We start from the raw sequence: 21,815 nt of genomic DNA, 5'->3' as shown, positions 1-21,815 counted from the left end.
GGAACAGGCATACAGTTTCCCACAACGCTACAGAAATGTATGACTCAGAATCTTCAGACTATTCCCTTGGCCTTCCTCCAGCAATGTGTCTCCCATCAAAACTCACTTAAGTCTTCTGCTAACACTGGAAAAACATATTTCTACCAGAGACAAAACACACTCTTGGGAGAGAAAACGGAGGCCACGTTAGCGTTGACTCCCCGAAGGCCAAGGGCCTCACCAGGATCCTCCCAGTCCTGGTAGAGTCTATGCAAAGACAAAGTTCTAAGAGCTGGCTGTGCACAAGGATGCTGTATCGACACACACCTCTCCCCACCATGTTTCTGAGTTCCTGGAGCTTTGGCAGTGGAGCAAGCTTGAGTGCTCCCTCTACTCTGGAAGCAAAGCTGACAGAAATGCATGCCCTGGTCACCATCTTCAGACACATACACGTGAGGACTTGCAGGGCTGTTCCCTGCCCCTACCCAGGCCTCCAGGAACTGAGAGCCTGGCCTCCCAACACTGGCACATGGGGCAGGGGTCAGCCCAGCACAGCCCTGCACAGCGAAAGCCAATAATGAGCTGCTCACCAGAGTAAATCTCAACCAAGGCTTTCTATCCCAAATCTATCTGGCTTTGGCATCTCCACTAAGTCCAGACAATTCATGTCTCTGGGCTTGTAACAGGCTTCAGGTTGGGCACGACCCAAACTTTCTTTTCTTTTCTTTTTTTTTTTTTTAAATTTTATTATTTTGGCCAGCAGATGGGTAATGGCTATGTCATAGTGTTTCTTAAGCCCTTAAAACAGTGTCTTTTTTCTTTTTTTGGAGAGGTTTTTGCTATAGGGCGCATGTGCTTGCCAGAAAGACAGAGACAGAGAGATAGAAAGCGAGAAATCACCCCCTCCCCCCCGGGAGGATGACCACACCACAATCCCTTCTCCTCCATTCTCCTCTCGGGATCATGGGCACGCACGCACACACGCCTGGGTGAATTTAAGACACTGGATCTAGGACTCAAACTGCGGTTGACTACATGGGAGTCCAGTGACATAGCCCTTACACTGACTGGTAGTCCCCACAGTGTCTTTCTTCTATCTCCTAAAACCCATTAGTAAATGTTCAGAAACATAAGCAAAGCCACCCAAGAGTAAGATGCTGGATTGAGCATCCTACCCCAGCCATACAGTCTGACTCCCTTAGCATGGGTGCCATGACTGCTTCCAGATCCAGAGCCAAAGAGCACAATAAAAATCACAAATTTATCTTCTTTGGTAAAATGAGCTTTAAATGATGGTAAGATGAGTGAAATAGCAAGCCGGCAGAGGCAGCTGGTAGGCGACAGGCAATGCTCACTTCCTGATACTCTGAGAGGCCAGCTCAGGGGAATCTACACCCACAGGCCAGGAAGAGAACTGACACGGTGTGCAACAACAGCAGCTCAAGCCTTCCAGGAGGAACCCAGCCATGGTCACTGCCTGCCATTCCTTCCCTCTCTCACCCTCGGAAGGCAAGCTGGGGAGAGAAGACTTCTGGGCTCCACAATAAAAGAGAAGAATTTTCACCCACTGAAGCCCAGGGCCACAGGGCAAGGCCCTCAGAGCACAAAGGCCAACAGGCCCAGGTTCCTGCTCCGCCTCCTGTAGAGAGGGTGGGTGGCTGAAGATCAGATCATTTGATCAGATCATCAGGCCTCTTCTCTCTGACCTTTTGTGGTTGGAATAAAACTCCAGGTGATTTTCAATTGACTGAGGACAACTGTACAGACAAAAATTCTACTGAGTTGGAGATGGTCAGAAAAATCTGGTTCATACCATACTGCAGAGCTGCTGGGAATCCGGAAAGAGGCATGTCAGGAACGTGACTCCCTGGCCTTTCCTGCTTGCCTGGGGCTCATCCACCACGGGCAGGCTGCACACCTAACCGCAGCCCACAGCTGGCCCCTCTGCAAACACCCAGCCCTGACTAGAGCTGTGCTCAAATGCTTGCACCCTGGGTGACAGCCATCTGTATCAAGCACGCTAATTGCTTCCATTTAAATGGCAAACTCCATCACACTGCACACCTAAAACAGGTGGATTTTATATATGTAAGTTAGACTTCAGACAAGTTATTTTTAAAAGCCTTCGAAAGAGAAGGCCATTTTTTGGCTTGTAGACTTCACCATCCCACGGTGTGGCAGCAGGAAGCCAGAACACACCTATCCAAGTTCTCCCTCCCCCACAGCTGGGCCCACTCTCCTGTAGAGCCCCCTGCTTGCCCCTCAGGTGCCCTCCTTCCTCAGTCCTTCGCCTTGGTCCCTGTCACAACCTTGGAGAGGGTCCTCCTCTGATAATCTGATAAGCTCTTGCTGGTTCCTTCCCACACTCTACCAGGGATGCTATTTACTGGACAGAGTGGGTGCTGACTTGGCTGGTCCCTCCCCTGCTGCCGGAGTTAAGTGCCTGTCCCTGCCACTGCTAAAGACCAAATGTGACTAGGCTGAGACTAGTCAGAGATCAGCTAAGTAAAGGGAAGTCCTACCACCACTAAGGATGAGGCCCAGGTGCAGGAAAAAATTGTCCCTGAGAGCCTAATCCCACGCAGTCAACCTCAGATTACTTGGTGAATGAGAAAAATACCCTTGTCTATTTAAGCCATCTGTGCTGAGCCTTCTTTTTCTCCTTCTGAGTCAGTCACTCCTATCCCCTGCTCCTGTCTGGGTGCCCTGGAACCTATGGGCTGATGTGGGCAGCAGCAGCAACATCCACCTGCAGGGACATTCCTTACTATCCTCGCAAGATTATCCTTCAAATGGGAAGAAAAGATTTTTAAAAATCCTCAAAGCTTGAAAGAATTTATCAACATCAGACCAGCTCTTCAAGAAATACTGAAGGGAGTGCTATACCAGGAGAAGTAAAGACAGACAGAAATAAGGAAACAAAAAACAACCTAGAAAACTACTAACATAATGATAGGAACAGGTCTCTAAATATCGATAATAACATTGAATGTTAATGGGTTAAATGATCTAATCAAGAGACACAGACTCGTGACCAGCAGGTGGCGTAGTGGTTAAGATGCTGGACACTCCCACCCGGCTGACCACAGTTCGAGTCCTGGACCTGGTGGCTTGCTTTCTCACTTTCTCTCTCTCTCTCTCTCGTTCTTTCTCTGTCTCTCTCTGGTCAAATTAAAATGAATGAATGAATAAATAAAGTTAGATAATTCTTTAAAAAACAAAGCAGAAGGCTTGTCACCAGCAGAGGTTGAAGACCAAATTAAATAGAAACAGCTCTTCACTCATGAGATTTGGAGGCAAAAGGAGACTCTGGTTCTTTATGGAGCAAGTGGTGCCCAGGCCTCAGAACTAGCTCAGATGGCAAGGCCTTCTGGGTCACGAGAACCCACATGGGCAGGTGTCTTATTTCACCACACTGCACTTTAGCCCATGCACCTCCCTTATCTCCTACCTCGCTTCTGTTGCATACCTGATAATGTAAGGGACTATCTGTCCCCAGGCCTTGCCCTGAATGTATAGTCACACACAGACACTTCACTGACTGCCAGAGGATGTCATCCTTGGTTAAGAGGAAAAAGGAAGTTAAAGTAGGTGGGCAGGGCTACAAATGACATGCGAAGGTGGGATGCTGTCACAGAGGTGAGCCAGAGTGGTGAGGAGTCTGAGGAGGATCGGGATGGGGTTGGGAAGGTACCTATTCCCAAAAGACCACTTACGCACCCAGTCAGAGAGCTGTGGGTACCCAGGAAGTTCTTACATCCCAAGCGTGTTCCCTGAACAGGTTTGTGCAGGGTGTACCATGAGGAAAATGAATGCCATCATTTTAAAACCTTGTCCCCATTCAACTCAACAAACACTATTAACTATGCACAGGATACTCAAAGGTTTGGGAATAGGAATATGACCAAGATGGGCTTCTTATTTTTAAGACAGAAGAGACAGATAAGTAAATACACAAGTTCGAGAACAGACACAAGTGCTTAAAAAGAGAGAATAAACAGTGGAACGGAAGAGGGGTCAAGATGCTCACAGGAGGAAGCCTGTGGTCTGAGCCCTGAAGGCAGGCCAGACGAGCGGAGGGAAACGGTGGGAGCATCAAGCCTGGCTATCCTCCACATGCCGAGACCCATGGTAAATTCACACACTGGGCATGCAGGCAATCCCAGTAAGACACCAGACTAAAAAGGTGGGCAGGAGTTAGGCCTAGCTGATGAAAAGATTAGACAGGATGCCAGTTAAAACGCCTCCAGGGAGCAAGGACCCCAGCCAGGGTGCTTGCTGATCACTGCCCCAAATGGCACCAGGAGGCGGTGGCTCACAGTGGGGAGCTGAACTACCCAACAACTTCCACAAGCAGGTTTAAGGTCACTGTCTGCTTGCCTCTGAGATGATAAACCAAAACAGGACAGATTTCAACATAAAAAGTCCTTACATTTCAGCGAAGTAAACCAGGACTCCTACTTAAAGTGTGATGACTACAAGTACTGCTGTAACACTCAGGCTGTTCTCCGAGGCTCACCAGGTATCCTGATGTCTAGCAGTGACCACACCTCTCCTCCCCAGTGAGAAGACATTCCTGGGTGGTGGAAACAGCAGCAGGGCCCCAGCTAACCTTTGCCAAACAAAATTCAGATGGGAACAGCCCTGTGAGAAAGGCTCCATGCTGCCAGTCCTCAGCACAGGGTAACTGGGCTCCCCTCACCTCAACAGGTATTGGTCTGCTAGCCATGGTCTGTCGCACATACTAGCAAATTAGTGTGAGTCCTGCAGGGGACTCTGCAGGAGGGTGGGCCCGGCTGTGGGGGGTTGGGAAGATTTAGATAGGTATGTTCTGGCTTCCCACTGCTTATCCGAGCCTCAAGAGCCAACCATATCCCAAGTTCTCAGTTGTGAAGTTTCCAAAGAACATTTGGGAGGGCTTCCTAAGGGATGACACATGTCATGTGGCACTCCTTCCCCCAGCTGTCTCCAACACAGGCCCCCCGGAGGATGGCCCTGGGCTCCCACTACCCACCCTTGCTAGGGCCACAGCAGGTCACCTCCAGGCCCCAGGTATGGGCTGTCTTCCATGGACTGTGTGAGGAACGAAGGGCTCAGCTCATGGGCCTTTCTCTCACCATAGGAGTCCCGAACATGGCTAGTGCAGCGAGATGTCCCTGCCTGGCTTCCTACTATCAAGCAGCAGCTGTACCTAAACCTCCATCTGTTCAAGAACCCAATGAGGAACACAAGGAGGGCAGCAGGGCTTAGCCCTGAACTCGAGACTGGGGGCCTGGACTGACTGGTCCACCTCCCCGACCCCGCCACAGCTCCCAGACCCCGAGTTGTCCTCCTGCCCTCAACCCACTGAAGGAGAAAAAGCAGTTCAGAGCAGAGACTGGTTATGTCCATGCCCATCAGGGCTGCTGCTGCTGGAAAGGCACGTTTTCACCTGGAGTAAACAATGTATGTGCTGCAAAGGGCTCCTGATTTATAGTGTGACCCACCCTTTCTTCTTCCCAGCACTCTAGAGCTCCTGAGGTACAGGTAAGGTCTAGCCAATCCTTTTCTTGGATTAAACGATCTAGTATAAATCCCAATAACTTGTAAATGCTCCTCCTTGCCTTTCTGGTTAAATAAAATAGTCTTGGCTGTTTTGCTAAGCACATCTGGGCAACCAGAATTTGTGTCACCAGAGCAACTTGTCCTAAGCCATGGCTCATATAAACCGCTTTTATGGCACTAATTACACCTCCGCTTTCTTTTGGCTTCACAGAGCCACCCCACCCATGTGGCCACCCTTGGCCCCATCAACTCTACCTGGCGCTCCCAAAGGAGTCTACAAATGTCAATAATCCAGAAGGGTGGGGTGGGAGGTCCCTGGGCTTAAAGGTCATCTCCCAGCTGACTATCAACTGGCCCAACAGCATCACTCACAATCTCATTTACTGAGTTCTAATAATGCTTTTTTTTTTTTTTTTTTAATGCCAGAGTGTACTTACACAACCTTGTGTATACCCCCATCAGGGGGCCTGCCCAGCCATAATCCTTTGTCTAATTCTCTATCCTATCAGCACCCAGGCATGCATACCTGGCATGTTTTTCTTTTTCTTTTAATCATTTATTTAATTTTATTTATTCATTCATTTATTTTAATTTGACCAGAAAGAGATGCACAGAGAGGGGGGGAAAGTGAGAAAACAAGCCACCAGGTCCAGGACTCGAACTGTGGTCAGCCACGTGGGAGTATCCAGCGCCTTAACTACCATGCCACCTATAGGTCCCTCTGGCATGTTTTTCAAGATACTAGGGCCAGGACCTGAACCATGGTTGGCCATGTAAGATTTGGTTTCTTCAGCTGTGCTATGGGGCCAGCCCTGATAATGCCCTTTAATTACTATATGAGGTACCAGGAGATAAGTGACCATGGAAAAGCCATGCATAGCCCTCCTCTAGGCTCACCCATTTAGCCAGAGCAAAGGAGAGGCAGCTGCTCCCTGAGCATTCTGTGTCCTGGACAGGCTGCCTCCTGTGCTAAGCAGGCACATGACTGATGACCTGTTCCTCTCCCACATGGCATGACCCAGGAATCGGCCTTTCCTGGAAATCCTCTGAGAACCAGATCTCAGACCCAGAAGTGTGACAGGGCACTCACACTGGGGTATCCTGTGATAGGCCACATACTTCCAGAAGCCTTCACAAATTATTCCAGTTGCAGGGCTTGGCACACATCTCAAGGAGAGAGTATAGGGTGGGAGCCAGATTCCGGCAGCACCCATGGGCATCTACAAGCTGTGCACAGTCCAGGAGGGTCCTTCTGCTGTCCCTATCAAAATGCCCATGAAGCAAACCTGCCACAACAAAACTAGACGCAGACCCATTCATGGCAAGGCCAGTGAGGGCTAGGGTTCTACCACACCAATGAATTCGATCTTGTTTGCACAGCACAGCCAGCTGCCACAGGTTCCACCCCCTCCTCTGTGGATGTGTGGTCAGTGAGCACCCAGATAAGAGAACAGCTACCTCAGCATGCCTGCGGAATCTGCTGATGCCAGTACCGCACCCATGGACTCCGTACTAGACCAAAGGTGGCTGCGCCATCAGATCACAATGAAAAGGGTGCAGGTAGCTGCCCAGTGGCCACACATTCTCCCTCCCCCATTAAGGATGCCCAGGGGTTGCCTGTCACTTGCTCTGACCAGTGCTGTGGGGTGAGGGGGCAGCATGTGGTTGGGCTGAGGCCTCAAGGGCCTGTAGCCTCCCCCTGTCTCTTTTCTGTCTGGAGGTACCCGGTGGCTCTGCTCTGTGTGGTAGTTGCCTTGATCCACTGTAGGACAGCAGGGCCTGGCCAATGACAACCATCACCTGCCCAATGTACCAGAGGCTTGCAAGGCTCCAGTCTGGCTAAGGGAACCAGCAGGGACCCAGCCAATCCCGGAGTCACTGCTGCTGTTTTAAGATGGCAAGTGCTGGAGAAGTTATATAAATGTTCATGGAAACCTACTTTTATAGGACCCCGTCCCCCAGTCTGCAGGATGATCCTCAGATGAACACCTGGCCCTCTGCCCAGATCAGCACGATGCCCTAGATGACTCTCACAATGGCAAGCCTTGGGATCACCAGGTGGCATGGTGGTTGAGGCACTAGACTCCCACACGGCTGACCATGGTTTGAATTCAGACCTGGCAGCTTGCTTTCTCACTTTCTTTCTCTGTCTCTCTGGTCAAATATAGAAAATAAAGAAGGAAAGAAAATTAAATAATTCTTAAATAAAAAAGGGGGGGACCAGCAGGTGGGGTGGTGGTTAAGGGCACTAGAGTCCCTCATGGTCAACAGTGGTTCAAGTCCTGGATCTGGCAGTTTGCTTTCTCACCCCCTCCAACCTTGCTCTGTGCCTCTCTGGTCAAATTTAAATAAATTAATACATAAAGTTAAGTAAAATAATTTTTCAAAAAAAATAAAAGAACTGTAAGCCTTGAGGCTGGGGAGACCCACAGAGGTCATTGTGTCACCTGTGGTTATTGGTGGGCTCATATAGGTCCATGTGTGCCCATCCCCACTGTCCTACACAGCTGTACAGAGAGCCCTACTTGGGGGAACCCCAGACCACCACACAGAGCCACTGCCACAGGCACCTAACAGAGTCCTAAGGTCAGTGCCACTCAGAGGTAAGGTGCTGAGTCCACTTGGGGACACACAGAGCCATGAGTCCCAGGGGGTCTTCAGACCTCTGGAGGGAAAGTTTTTTTTTGAGCCATACAGAGGACAGTCTAAAGGCTTGACAAGGTAATTTTACACCGAGCTGACAGCCTCCACCTAAGGTAAGTGCCCACCTTTCGGTACACTCTCCTCACCGCCCCCAGCTGCAGGCCTGTGGGAAGGCTGTGCTGCCTCTGATTCATGAGACCCAGCGCTTTCAGGTCCTCAGAGGAAAAGAAGGCTGCTGCAGGTGCCAGAGATTGGCTGTGCTCCACGGTGGAGCCTGCTCCAACAGTTGACTCCTTTTCACCCCAATGGCTACTTCCTCGGTTTTCTCTCCCCACTCCCCATTCTTGTAATCACTGACATAAAAAATGACTTGGGGGAGCCAGACAGCAGTACAAAGGTAAAAACAACACTCTGTGAGGCGGTCCCACATGGGAAGGTTCATGGTTGAAGTCCACAGGAACCCTCTCACCCCTGCCCGCTTAGCCATGATCCAGGGCTGGTTGAAGGCTGAGGCTGGTGTGAATCAGTGTCAGGACCTTGATGGGGGTCCTCTGTTTCTCTGTCTTCCTTATGTGTTCATAGAAGAAATGGAGAGCTCTGCTTGGGCGAACCCCAGACCACCACCAAAAAATAGTAATATTATTTTTGCTTTAAAAATAAGGTGTAAAAGGATAATCATTAAAGAGGTCATGCTCACAAAGATGTGGTGTCGTCACTCAGAGTGGGCCTCTGTGCCCACCAGCCCCGGTGAGTGCATGTGCAGCTCGTGGGGCCCCCAGCCCCTCTTCTGTGTTCTCGAATTCACTCTCCTCTACCTGCTGGGAGCCCATGTACCATAGCACTTAAAGAAAGGCCCCTTGGCTTGATCCTAGAAGCCAAGGTTGGTCATTCTTGCCACCTCTGGAGCCTGGTCCAAGCTCTGTCCATTCACCCTGCAGGAGGGGGACAGACTGAATTCGTCCTATTTCTGCTGGATACAAACAGCACAGCCTGAGTGGCCCTGTAAGCACTCTCAAAATGATCAGAACCTGACCTTAGGACATTTCAGTCATGGAAGTGGGAGAAGAGAAAGATGATCTCTCTGAATCGATGAGCATTTTTACCTAAACTGTAAGTTCTAAAACAAGAGCACAAATGAAGCACTCAGTTGTTTTTATGGTGAAGAAGGTGGGTGGCAAAGATGGAAGAATTCTGTACCAAGTGAACCACGTCTAAGGCATAGGTCTAACCCTTCCCGGGTCATAGGTGCCTCAGAAAACCTGAAAAAGTTATGGTTCATCTCCCTGGAAACCTGCACACACTATGCACTGGGCCTGACACAGCCCACAGAGGACCTGCCTGGCGTCTGCTATGGCAAGGGGATGAAGACACTCGACGACAAATAGGATCGTTGGAAGGCACACCATTGTTTTAGCCATCCCACCCACTTCGCTCGATGGAGACCCAATTTCTGACCGAACCAGAGGATGTACTCACTTAGACAAGCAGCACCCAAGAAGCCCAGCGGCTGCTCCGTGTGCTCCCTTGCCTGTAGCTAGTGGAGGCACCATTTTCCTGTCCTTCCCTCCCACATCATCACATTATCCTCCTTGAAACCATGTGGTAAAGGAGAATGGGATCCACTTACACAACCCCACGGAACCCACTCAGTAACTCCCACAAGGAGCAAGGAGGGGCCACAGCCAGGGGCCACAGTGCAGTTCTGCAGGTCCCTCTACCTACCTGCGCCACTCAGGATGGGTGGGGCATCCAGGGGCCCACAACACCCTCAGCCCAGGGCACCATGCCTGTCACACAGGCATGGTCCTTCTGAAGGCAGCTATGCTTGAGAAAAAGGCAGCACAAGAAGGCAGCCTCTGACCCTCACACCTCTGGGCAGTTCTGTTTGTTTAAGTTTTGCTATAGGGCATGTACACTCACCAAAGAGAGAGACTTGAGAGAGAAAGTGAGAAGTCACCATCCTCAAGAGATGGCCACACCACAACCCCTTCTCTAATCTCCTCTCAGGATCTTGAGTATGTACATGTGGGATCAAATGCCTTAACCTCCATGCCACATGCTGGCCTTCTGAGCTAAGTTCTACTCTGAAGGAAACCTGGAACCGTGGTCTGTGGAAACCTCCAATGCTCAGCGTAAGGGCAGGGACCATCTTCACAGGGCCTTTTTGTTGTTTTTGTTTTTTGCTAGAGGACGCATGTGCTCACCAGAGAGGGACAGAGAGAGGGAAAAAGGTACCAGTGGGGAATGGTCACACGATAATCCCTTTTCCTCCACTGTTCTCTCACTCGTGCATATGTGCCCAGCATATTTCTTAAGTTGCCAGATCTGGGACTTGAACTGCATTGTCAGTCATGTGGTTGGTCATATGGGACCCAGCTGCCTCAACCACCAAGCCACAGAGCCAGCCCCAGGGCACTAGGGCAATCTGTTCACAGACTAAGGTGCTAAACTACAGGAGCAAGGTGCTCCCAGGTTGCCATGCAAACAGGGAAGGCCTGGCTAAATTCCTTCCAGTGCTGAGTTTTGCTTTTGTTTTTGAGAGATTTTTACTAAAGGGCATGTGTGCTCACCAGAGAGACAGACAGAGATGGAGAGATAGAAAACAAGATATCACCCCCATAGGGGGATGACCATGCCGCAATCCCTTCTTCTCCAATCTCCTCTTGGGATTTTAGGAATGCACGCACACACGCCTGGCATGAGTTTTAAGCCACTGGGTCTGGGACTCAAACTGCAGTGGACTATGTGAGAGTCCAGGAACATAACTAGGACATCATCTGCGGTCCCCAGTGCTGAGTTTTGAGCTGTAACTATGACCATGAAAGTGGCGTTCTCAATGCAACAGGCCCTGGTGCCCCAACAGCATCAGGAATGTGTCTATTCTTAAATGTCACTGACAGGGGCTGGCAGGTGGCGTGGTTAAGGCGACTAGACTCCCACATGGCTGACTGCAGTTTGAGTCCCACACCTGGCAGCTTGTCTTTCTCTCTCTCTGTCCCTCTCTGGTCAAATGAAAATAAATATATAAAGTTAATCAAAAATAACCCTGAAGGGACCAGCAGTTAGCATAATGGCCATGTTGCTGAACTCCATGTAGTTGACCACAGTTTGAGTCCCGGACCCAGTGACTTAAACTCACACCGGGTGCGTGTGCGTGCGTGCCCAAGATTCCAGGAGGAGAATGGAGGAGAAGGGATTGTGGAGTGGCCATCCCCCCTGGGGGGGAATCTCTCTCTTTCTGTCTCTCTGTCTCTGTCTGTCTTTTTGGCGAGTACACACGCCCTATAGCAAAAACCCCTAAAAATAAATAAATAAAAATAAGCCTTAAAAGTCATGAACATGCGAAGGAAATGCTGATTCACAGGCCCACTGGGAGCAGGCTATCTTCTGGTAACAAGAACCCATGATGCGAGAGCAGAAAAGGAGCTAAATTCCACATAGATGTATAATACTGGCCAAGCACTCCCTCCATGCACACCTGAGTGCTTTCTAAGACCCTGGCTCCTCCATTCTCCCAAGAGCCCTGGGGACAAGGCACAGGGGCCGGGGATACCAGGATCCACCTCCTCCAACCATGTTGGCCTGCCTTCCTGTGTTTGGCTGCCTCACATGGAAGTTAAGAACCAGTGAGCAAAACCTGTGAACATGCAAGGGCTGGAACGGAAGACAGAAATGGTCACGAGGCGTATGTTTTAGGACACATGTGAAGGAAGTGCCTCACAGGCATACAGAGATTAGAAAGGAACTCCAGAAAAGCAGAAGCACGATGCTCTAAAGGTAATTTAGATAAAACTTCACGAGGCGGTGTGGAGGCATGTCGTGGATAGACGTGTCCTGTCAGGGCGGCAAGGGCGGAGGGGCTTCCTGAGCCTGTTCTTTCGCACACGTTCATTGATTCATCCTTTCTTCCTTCAGAGACTCCATTCCAAAGCAGCTCTTTAGCAGATCCTGGAGGGTTAGGTGTGTGCTCCTCACATCCTCCCAGGGTTAAACGTGGTGTCTGTTGCTGGGTGTCAAGCAAGGAGATCGTGGTTTCTGTTGTGTCCCCAACAGGCTGGATGCAGACGATGTGGTGGCTGGTACCTGCAGACTCCTTGGGATGCACATACTTACCTGGGCGGCCATCATGGCAGACCAACACCCCGGAACGAGGAGGGCCGCGGCCTGCGAGTCTTACCTTGTGTACACTCTTGGGGTTTTCCAGCCAAGCACAGTACATTTCCTCCACGTAGTTTGAGCTCGTCCCACTCAGGAAGGGCTCGGCAGCGACAGGTGCTGAAAAGCACCGGATCTGTTGAAACGTCCTAGCTGCTGCCGGTCTGTTTTGTGAAAATGTCCTAACAGTCTGTGAAGCCGTCAACGGCCTCAACTTAGCAGCACAAGTCCTTAAATGAAACATTTTTGTCCTGAAGTCTCTCCCAACTGCCTGTACAAAAAAAAGCAAGAAAGAAATATAAAAAAGAGTACATATTAGGAGATTAGGCTACTGGAAAAAAAAATCTTGCCTGACTGATTGAGGAAACAGACAGTGGCCTATAAATGACTCACAATGGCCTGGAGCCTGCTCAGAGTCGGAGAGTACTACAGTGTGACACACCACCCCTGCGTTGCTCCCCTGCCTCGCAGCATGCCTGGCTACCTCAAGGCAGGGTGGAGCTGCAGAAGGTACTGGGAGCCAGGGGAAAGACAATGATGTAAGATGTCCTTTAAGTTTATTATACACGATGAAACAATTATCAAAAGGGCCACGAGGCTTGGGTGATTTAGATTAGGATTAGGGTTCACTGCAGGGTGAGAAAGACCTTTCCTAAACTATCCAAAAACTGAACACCTGTTGGATATTCTGGATGACACAGAGAAACAAGGAAAACGCTATACTTCTCTTGAAGTAATCTGCCCTTGAGCAGAGGAGAAACAAATATAAAAATACTGCAGAGGAAGCACAAGTGCTTGAGGCCTAGGAGCATGTGCTCCAGAGGCCGAGCTCCTGCAGAAGGGCCCAGAGCAGGGAAGGAGGGCTGTGAGAGGGAAGGGGAAGAAGGCTGAGAGGGTGCTGGAAGGCCAACCAGGAAGAGTCAAGGGACCTTGCTCGCCCACTCATGGACCTGCTGCACTCACAGGGCTTACCGGGCCCTCAGGGAGCCAGTCTAAGACGGAAGAGAAAGGCAGGGAGAGCAGTTCCAAGGAGGCCTGCCTGCCCAGCTCCCACATCCCCACCAGCAGCCCCAGACATCTGCCTTCAGACAGCCTGAGCTCCCTTCCCTCACTTTTACCCAAGGTCACAGGGCTACTGGCAAACCCAGGACCCCTGCCGACCTCTGGACAGTGAAGGCTCCCCTGCTCTATAGCAGGCTGTCCAACCCTTTGGCATCTGTGTCCACTGGGCAGATGAGTGGAGAAGCTGAGAGCTGGGGAGTAGGGATAGGGCAAGGGAGAGGCTTGTACTAGACAGAAGGAGAGAGATCTTGATATATCTTGGATTTGCTCTATCTAACAGACATCTCTTTTTTTTTTTTGGAGAGATTTTCACTGTAGGGAGCGTGCGCTCGCCAGACAGACAGAGAGACATAGAGACAGAAAGCGAGAAATCACCCCCCAGGGGGGATGGTCACGCCGCAATCCCTTCTCCTCCATTCTCCTCTCGGGATCTTGGGCACGCACGCACACGCGCCCGGCGTGAGTTTTAAGTCACCGGGTCCAGGACACGAACCGCGGTCGACTACGTGGGAGTCCAGCGACATAGCCATTACGCTACCTGCTGGTTCCCTAACAGACATCTCTTTACCAAAGTGGCCATCTCATAACAGGGCTGGTGTCCAGCAGAACCTCATGGAGCAGAAAGTGGCTGGACTGCTCCAGTTACTCTCGGGCCCCCTGTCTCTGAGTACCAGTTCTTTCAGCAGAGGAGAGAAAAGATGTGTCTCTTCTTCCAGAAGCCTAGGGCCAGAGGCAGGGTCCCAGAGGCAGCAGCACCCAGGCTGGCCAACACTTCAAGTTTGCTTCAAAGTAGGTGCCCATGTTACAGAGTTGAAATTACACTCCATGGCCACACCTGAGGAAACCCACACTCTGAACACGCCATAAACTATGCAGAGACAAGCGCCATGCAAACACATCCCCTGCACTGTTTACTAGGGCCTTCTGCTTGGCCCAAATATGCTCAGAATGTACCCACAAGGCACAGGAAGGCTCAGGGTCCTGGGCTCCCTCTGGCCTGCTTCACGGATGAGAAAAGACAGGTCAGTCAAGGGAAAGGCAAGACAGATCCTTTCTTTTTTTTTGGAGAGGTTTTTGCTATAGGGCGCGTGTGCTCGCCAGACAGACGACATAGAGACAGAAAGCGAGAAATCACCCCCCAGAGGGGATGGTCACGCAGCAATCCCTTCTCCTCCATTCTCCTCTCGGATCTTGGGCACGCACGCACACGCGCCCGGTGTGAGTTTTAAGCCACCGGGTCCGAGACGCAAACTGCGGTTGACTACGTGGGAGTCCAGCGACATAGCCATTACGTTAACTGCTGGTTCCCAAGACAGATCCTTTCTAAATCGGCCAAACAGACACACGGTGTATTGAACTGTCATGATACATTTTTGCATCAAACACGTGACTTTCCCCACGACCTAATAAAAGTTCCTCACAAATTCAAGGTGGACCTTAACCACTTGAGAAATAAATTTTTTTGAGAGAGATTTTGGAGAGCACATGCGCTCGCTGGAGAGACAGAAGGACACAAAGTGAGAACTCACCCCAAAGGGGGGATGGCCACTGCTGCAATCCCTTCTCCATTCCCCTCTCAGGATTTGGGGCACACATGCACATGAACCCAGAGTGAGTTTTAATCTGCTAGGTCCGGGACTAGAAACATGGTTGACTACATGGGAGTCCAGCAATGTAACCATTACACCATCTGCTGGTCTGAAAATAAAAAAACTTAAGTCAACTCCTCTCCAACAATACTCCCGACTTTTTCTTCCACTAATAATTTAAAGAAAAAGAGCCCTCAAGCTGATAGCAAAAGTACTCCTGCTGTGGCTTTCAGTGCTCATTTGTCTTCACTCAGTCAGATGGAGAATATTCATTTTTTTCCCTTAGACATCATTACTGTCTAAACAATGTGCAACTCTGCTTAGATAGGACTCCCAAGTTGGGCTTTCCTCTTAAGGATAAAGCAGCCTCATGTCTTGTCTATCACTGTCTAGTCGCCCCATTAACAGACACTGTGGGGAGCTGGAAGGTGGTGTGGTGGAATAGGTGCTGGACTCCCACATGACCAGCTGTGGTTTGAGTCCTGGACCAGGTGACTTACTTTCTTACTTTCCCTTTCTCTCTCTCTCAATCTGGTCAAATTAAAAAATGATAGTAAGTTGAATTGAATAAGTAAGTCTAAACAAACAAACAACAACACAAACAAAAACAGGCACTGCAGGAGGGCCAGAAGGTGGCATAGTGGTTAAGGTGACTGGATCCCACAGAGCCAACTGCACAGTTTGTATCCCAGAACTGGTGGTTTGAACAAAATCACACCAGCATGTGTTTCAAGCAGCCAGGTCTGAGACTCGAACTACAGTCAGTCAAGTGGGAGTCCAGAAATGTAACCATTAAACCATCTGCTGGTCCCAAATAATACTTTTAAAAAAAGAAAAGAAATCACAGTGTTGGGCCAGCAGGTGTGGGCCAGCAGGTGGCAGGGTGGTTAAAGTGCTGGATCCCATACAGCCAACAATTGTAGTTCAAATTCTGGACACAGTAGCTTGAAAAACATGCTAGCTGTATGTGTATGCATGCCCAAAAGCCCAGGAAAAGACTGGAGGAGAAAGGACTGGGGGAGTGGCCATCCTGCCCAAGGGGTGATTTCAAACTTTCCCTCTCTCTGTGTCTCTCTCTGGATAGCACACGTGCCCTATGGCAAATTCTAAAAAAGAAAGAAAGAAAAACCACGGTGTCTGCTCTTTGCAGCTACCAAATATAACCGCAGTTAAATACTCACTGCACAATCATTGGAGTAACTACGAATTTCAAAACTTCCCTGAGAAGACTTGTCGAGAAAGCTGCCCTCAGCAGATGGTTCAGTGTCCCCTCCTCTCTACACCGAGGACGGTCAGGACAGTCGTTTCCTGTCCATACTGCAACAGACCCACAGCACTAACACTACACTTACGCTTCTGATTCTAATAAATAGCCTGTCCTTTACCTCTCTTTCTCACATATCCTAAGAGCTTAGTAAACTCAAAAATAATAAAACTGCTAGTTGGGACATTAGGCCCTAAGATATTACCCTAGAGTTTACTGACTAAGTCTACCTTAAAAAGAAGTAATCATTTGGTAGAGTCTTTCTGTGGTAGGGGGTCTTCAGGACCAAGGAAGAGAGTGGGCATGCTTAGAACTTAAAAACACAGACAGCCTGTGGTGACTTTGTAGCCCTGTCCCCATAACAGCTTTACAATTCTTATTGACTTTGTAATCAGAATAGCAACGTAGCAGCCCTGTAACTTCATGTGCGCCTGCGTATCTAACAGCCTAGGAGTCCAGTACATGCCTGCATAGTATTGTAATAGTCTTTTACCCAATCAAAAGTATATAAAAGTATAGTATTAACACATATGGGGACCAGCACTTAGTGTAATGGCTATGTTGCTGGACTCCCAGGTAGTCGACCACGGTTCGAGTCCCAGACCCAGTGGCTTAAACTCACGTCGGGCATGTGTGCGTGCATGCCCAAGATCCCGAGAGGAGAATGGAGGAGAAGGGATTGCGGCGTGGCCATCTCCCCCAGGGGGGTGATTTCTCGCTTTCTGTTTCTCTGTCTCTCTCTCTTTCTGGCAAGCGCACGCACTCTATAGCAAAAACCTCTCCAAAAAAAGAAAGGAAAAAAAAAAAGAATCTAAAATGGTTACAATCACTTTGAAAAACAGTCTGGGAGTTCCTCAGATGGATAAACAGAGTTACCATAAGATCCATCAATTCTTCTTCCTGACATATAAATCAACAGGCAGAAACCTATACCTAAGCATTTACAGCAATGTTATTAAAAAAAAGCCAAAAAGGAGAAACAATCCAAACGTCCATCAACTGCAGAAGAGATAAAATGTGGTAGATCCATACAATGTAATATGTTCTGAAATAAAACAGATGAAACTGACACACATACCAATGAACCTTAAACATATTATCTCAGTGAAAAACAAGTCACAAAAGACCAAGCATTATGGTTCCGTTTTTTAAAAATGTATAGAACTCAGGGACCAGCAGGTGGTACAGTGGTTAAGGCGCTGGAAACTCCCACATGGTTGACCACAGTTCAAGTCCTGGACTGGTGGCTTGCTTTCTCACTTTCCCTCTCTCTCGCTCTGTGTCTCTCTGGTCAAATTAAAATAAATGAATGAATAAATAAAAATGTTTTAAAAGTACAGAACGCACAGGGACCATTAAAATGCATGGTGGTTGAGGTGCTGGATACTCCCATGTGGCTGACCAAGGTACGAGTCCTGGACCTGGTGGCTTGCTTTCTCACTTTCCCTCTCTCTCGCTCTGTGTCTCTCTGGTCAAATTAAAATAAATGAATGCATAAATAAAATTAAGGAAAAAAAACCCTATTAAAAAAAAAGTACAGAACACACAAATCTATAGAAAAAAAGTGATTACTGGATGTCTAGTGCTGGGACAGGGTGACAAGGGGACAATGAGAACCGACTGAATAGATATAAGGTTTTGGACCAGCTGGCGGCATGGTGGTGAAGGCAGCTGGATCCTAGATGGCTGACTGTGGGATCAAGTTCCAGACCCAGTGGCTCGAAAAACATGGCAGGTATGTGTGTATGTGCGTCACAAACCATGACAGCATGAGGAAATGGATAAGGGACTGTGACATGACCACGCGCCATTGTGGGGGATGCTTTTTCCCTCTCCCTGTTTCTTGATGGAGGCATATGATCCCAGGCAAATACATTTTTAAAAATTAAAATAAATGAAATGGGGAGGGACAAGGGATGTGGTGGTTAAGACACTGGACTCCCACATGGCAAGCCATAGTTCAAACCTTGGATCTGGCAGCTTGAAAATCATGCCAGGAGCATGTGCATGTGTGCCCAAAATCCCAGGAGAAGAATGGATGGAAAGGTATGGTGGTGTGGCCATCCCCCGGGAGGTGATGTCTCATTTTCCCTCGCTCTCTCTCTCTGTTGAGTACATATGCCCTATGGTAAAAACAAAATAAAACAAAACAAGCAAACAAACAAAAAAAAGCAACTAAACTGACAATAAATTAAATAGGTAAATTGGTGCACAAGTTGTATCTCAATAAAATTGCTTTGTTTTGTTTTTAAATTATGTGCAAGGCCAGAAGATGGCATAGTGATTAAGGCGCTAGACTCCTACGTGGCTAAGGTTCAAGTCCCAGAGCTGTTGGCTTTAAAATCACACTGGGTGTGTGTGCATGGATGCAAGAAATCCCGAGAGAATAGAGAAGGGATTTCAGCATGGCCATCCCCTCTAGGGGTAATTTTCTGCCTTCTGTCTCTATCTCCTGGTGAGCGTGAGTGCTCTACAGCAAAAATCTCTCGGGGGGGTGGGGGGTTGGGACCAGCGGATGGCATAATGGTTACGTTGCTGGAAAACCATAGTGGAACATGGTTTGAGTCTTGGATCCGGAAGCTTAAAACTCATGCCAGGGGACCAGTAGATGGCATAATGGTTATATTGCTGGACTCCCATGTAGTTGACCACAGTTCAAGTCCTGGACCCAGAGGCTTAAAACTCATGCCAGGCACACATGTGTGCATGCCCAAGACCCCAGAAGAGAATGGAGGAGAAGGGATTGCGATATGGTCATCCCCCCTTGGGGGATGATTTCTCGCTTTCTGTCTCTCTAGCAAGTGAACACAGCCTATAGCAAAAATCTCTCTAAAAAAATAAATCAAACTCATGTCGGGCATTTGTGCTCAAAATCCCAAGGAGAGAATGGGGGAGAAGGGGTTGCAGCATGGCCGTCCCCCCAGGGGGTGATTTCTTGCTTTTTCTCTCTCTCTCTCTCAAGTGCATGTGCCCTATAGAAAAATCTCTCTAAAAAAGCCAAAAAACAAAAAACGAAATTATGTGTGTGCTTGTCCCAAAAGGCAGTGAAGTACTATGCATTGAGTCCAAATCCCATAAGGCTGAACACTGTTCAAATCCAGCCCTGTATTCAAAGTGTAGTTGGCTATAAGGGATCTGGATCCCTTAACCACTAGGCAATGAGACTGGGCCTCCTTTTTGTGATTTTGGATTCATTATTATTAGGAATCAAGAACACCTGGTGGTTACAAACCTATAGCTCTTACTTCATACCTGCAATTATTTTAAGTTTTAGCAGTGATAGCAAGAACATGATACCAAGGTACCTAGTAATGCCAAGATTCTGATGCTCCCTTTTTGGCTGATAATCTCAGGGAATGTAACAACTTTCAAAATTTACTGAGAGATAGTAACAACTTCCACTAGTAACAACTTACAGAACTTACTGAGAGATAGGGAGGTAGTGAGGATTACTTAAACCACAAAGATATACTGTCTTGCTGGGGGAAAACAGGTGTGGCACCTGCGGGCAGAGAGCATGAGGCCAGCTACCTATGTGAGTCTTAAGCACACCACCTGATCTACGCCCAGCTTCCTGGGCCATAAAGTGGAGACAGCAATCTGCCATCTCCCTCATAAAGTCTTCTGTAAACATAATTCAGATGTGTAAGCACTTTGCTGATTTAAATGTTAATTCTATGACTAAGGAATTACCACTTATCAAAAAAAGAGGCCAACCAGTGATATCTGTCACAAGTTCAAGTTCCCAAGACAGTCCCAAGCATGGGCTATTCTAGAGCAGGATCTCTTGGGACCTTCTGACTGTAAATGGGCTGCTCCTCATCCCCCTCCTCCACACAGAAGCACTGAGCTTGCCGGGTCATGGGCCTTTACCCCTAGAGAGCCTGACACCTAAGACTGGGCTGTTGAGTGAGCTCTGGAACTGGGTGCTCCTGTTCTGCTCCTTCCCTAGACGTAGCTGCCACCTGAGGCACTTGTGCCCACAGTGGTCTGAATGACAGGTTGAGGGTGTAGGTGTATAGGCACATATTCATTTATTTATACTTCTTTCATTGGGTGGGTTAGACAAGCACCCCAAGAAGGTCCCAACACCATGATCCACCCTAGATCATGGGCATGCACGTGCCAGTATGTCCTCAAAAAGGTCTCTGTACTTGAGCCAGGAACCTTCCTGTGTAAGACTGCCTTGCAGAGCATTCAATTTACTGCTGTGCCACCATCTGGCTAAAAAATACACACCTCATTTCTTTTTGCTAGATTTCGTGTGTGCTCATGAAGGAAAGAGATACAGAGAGAGAGAAAGTAAGAAATCACCTTCCTCAGGGGTGGGCATGATGCCCACGTCATGATCCCTTCTCCATTCTCCTCTTGGGATTTTGGACACACAGACACATGTGCTCAGTGTGATTTTCAAACTACCAAGTCTGGGACTTGAACTATGTAGCCGGCCAAGTGTGATTCATCACCTTAACCTCCACATCACCTGCTGGCCCCAATAGGCACCTTTTTAAAGGTGCTGATAGACTGCAAATTATTAAAACTTTATATAGAAAGCAAGACAACTTGTCAATTAATTTTATTAAAGCACATACAGAATTTCTGTTTCCTTCATTTATTTTGATGAGAGAGAGAGACACACACACACAGACAAAGAGAGCGAGAGAGAAGGGAAGTTTTAGAAAGCAAGCCACCAGGTCCAGGACTCAAAATGTGGTCGGCCATATGGGAGTGTCCAGTGCCTCAATCACCATGCCGCCTGCTGGTCCCCAGGATTTCTGTTTCCTGTTAAATACAGCTAGAATATGGGATTACATTAAAAACAAAACAAAACAAAACAAAAAAACATAAGAGGACTCTGAACACTGGGCAGAAGGAAACAGATTGGCTCATGACTTTGGAACCTGAAGAAAGAGCAGAGTCCCTGGTTTTCTTTCTGTTTTGTAACTTTACAAGTGTAATAGCAGAATGGAGAGGACAGACTAGGCACTGGAAAAGCCTAATCCAGAAATGCCAACAGGTGTAGACAAAAGAATCTTCCTCAAAAGCCTGCTCTCTCTGGCCAAAGATCAGAAAAGGGACAAATTGGAAAGCTTTCAAAAACTTTCATCTTCTCCTAAGGATAATGAGCCCTCCCCTCTTGTCATCCACAGAGAATTGTCAGTGAAGAACAGGTGGGAGGCTGATTCCAGGCCCACCTACCAATAATGAGGCAGCACCCCTCCCTTCCCAGACAGGGTGACAACACTAAGCCTCCTGGGGAACTAATGGGGAACACACAACAGCAACAGAGGACCCGCCCAGTAACCACAGGGCAACACCTCCTGCTGCCAGCAAGCAGTCAGAGGCAGGCAGCCTGTCTGATGTTCTGACAAAGATTATAAAAAGGCCACCATAAGCAACAGAAAGAATCTTTAGCTGTCCTAAACCAATTGAGAAATATACTGTATACAAGGATTTTCTCTACCTATGGACAGTGAGAAGATGATGGTTACCAGCCCTGCATTACCTCAGGGAAGAACAGGAACTACCCTACCATTCTTAGGGAAGTCAGATACCCGAGGATAAGTCACACTGCAGAT

General features: G+C 48.5%; 1 protein-coding gene across 1 annotated transcript in view; it reads right to left on the bottom strand.

Annotated features, from left to right (window-relative positions):
* Window positions 1-21,815, bottom strand: part of OGDH (oxoglutarate dehydrogenase) — a 99,523-nt gene that overhangs the window by 64,586 nt on the left and 13,122 nt on the right. The window contains 1 exon segment of the mRNA XM_006166024.3: window positions 12,344-12,592. Coding sequence (XP_006166086.1) covers window positions 12,344-12,565 — 222 coding nt within the window. The 5' untranslated portion in view covers window positions 12,566-12,592.

Source organism: Tupaia chinensis, unplaced genomic scaffold (assembly GCF_000334495.1).
Source record: "Tupaia chinensis unplaced genomic scaffold, TupChi_1.0 Scaffold144150_1, whole genome shotgun sequence".
In the NCBI taxonomy this organism is placed as follows: domain Eukaryota; kingdom Metazoa; phylum Chordata; class Mammalia; order Scandentia; family Tupaiidae; genus Tupaia; species Tupaia belangeri.
The sequence above is the reverse complement of the archived record's forward strand: the minus strand, read 5'-3'. Positions and strand labels throughout refer to the sequence as shown.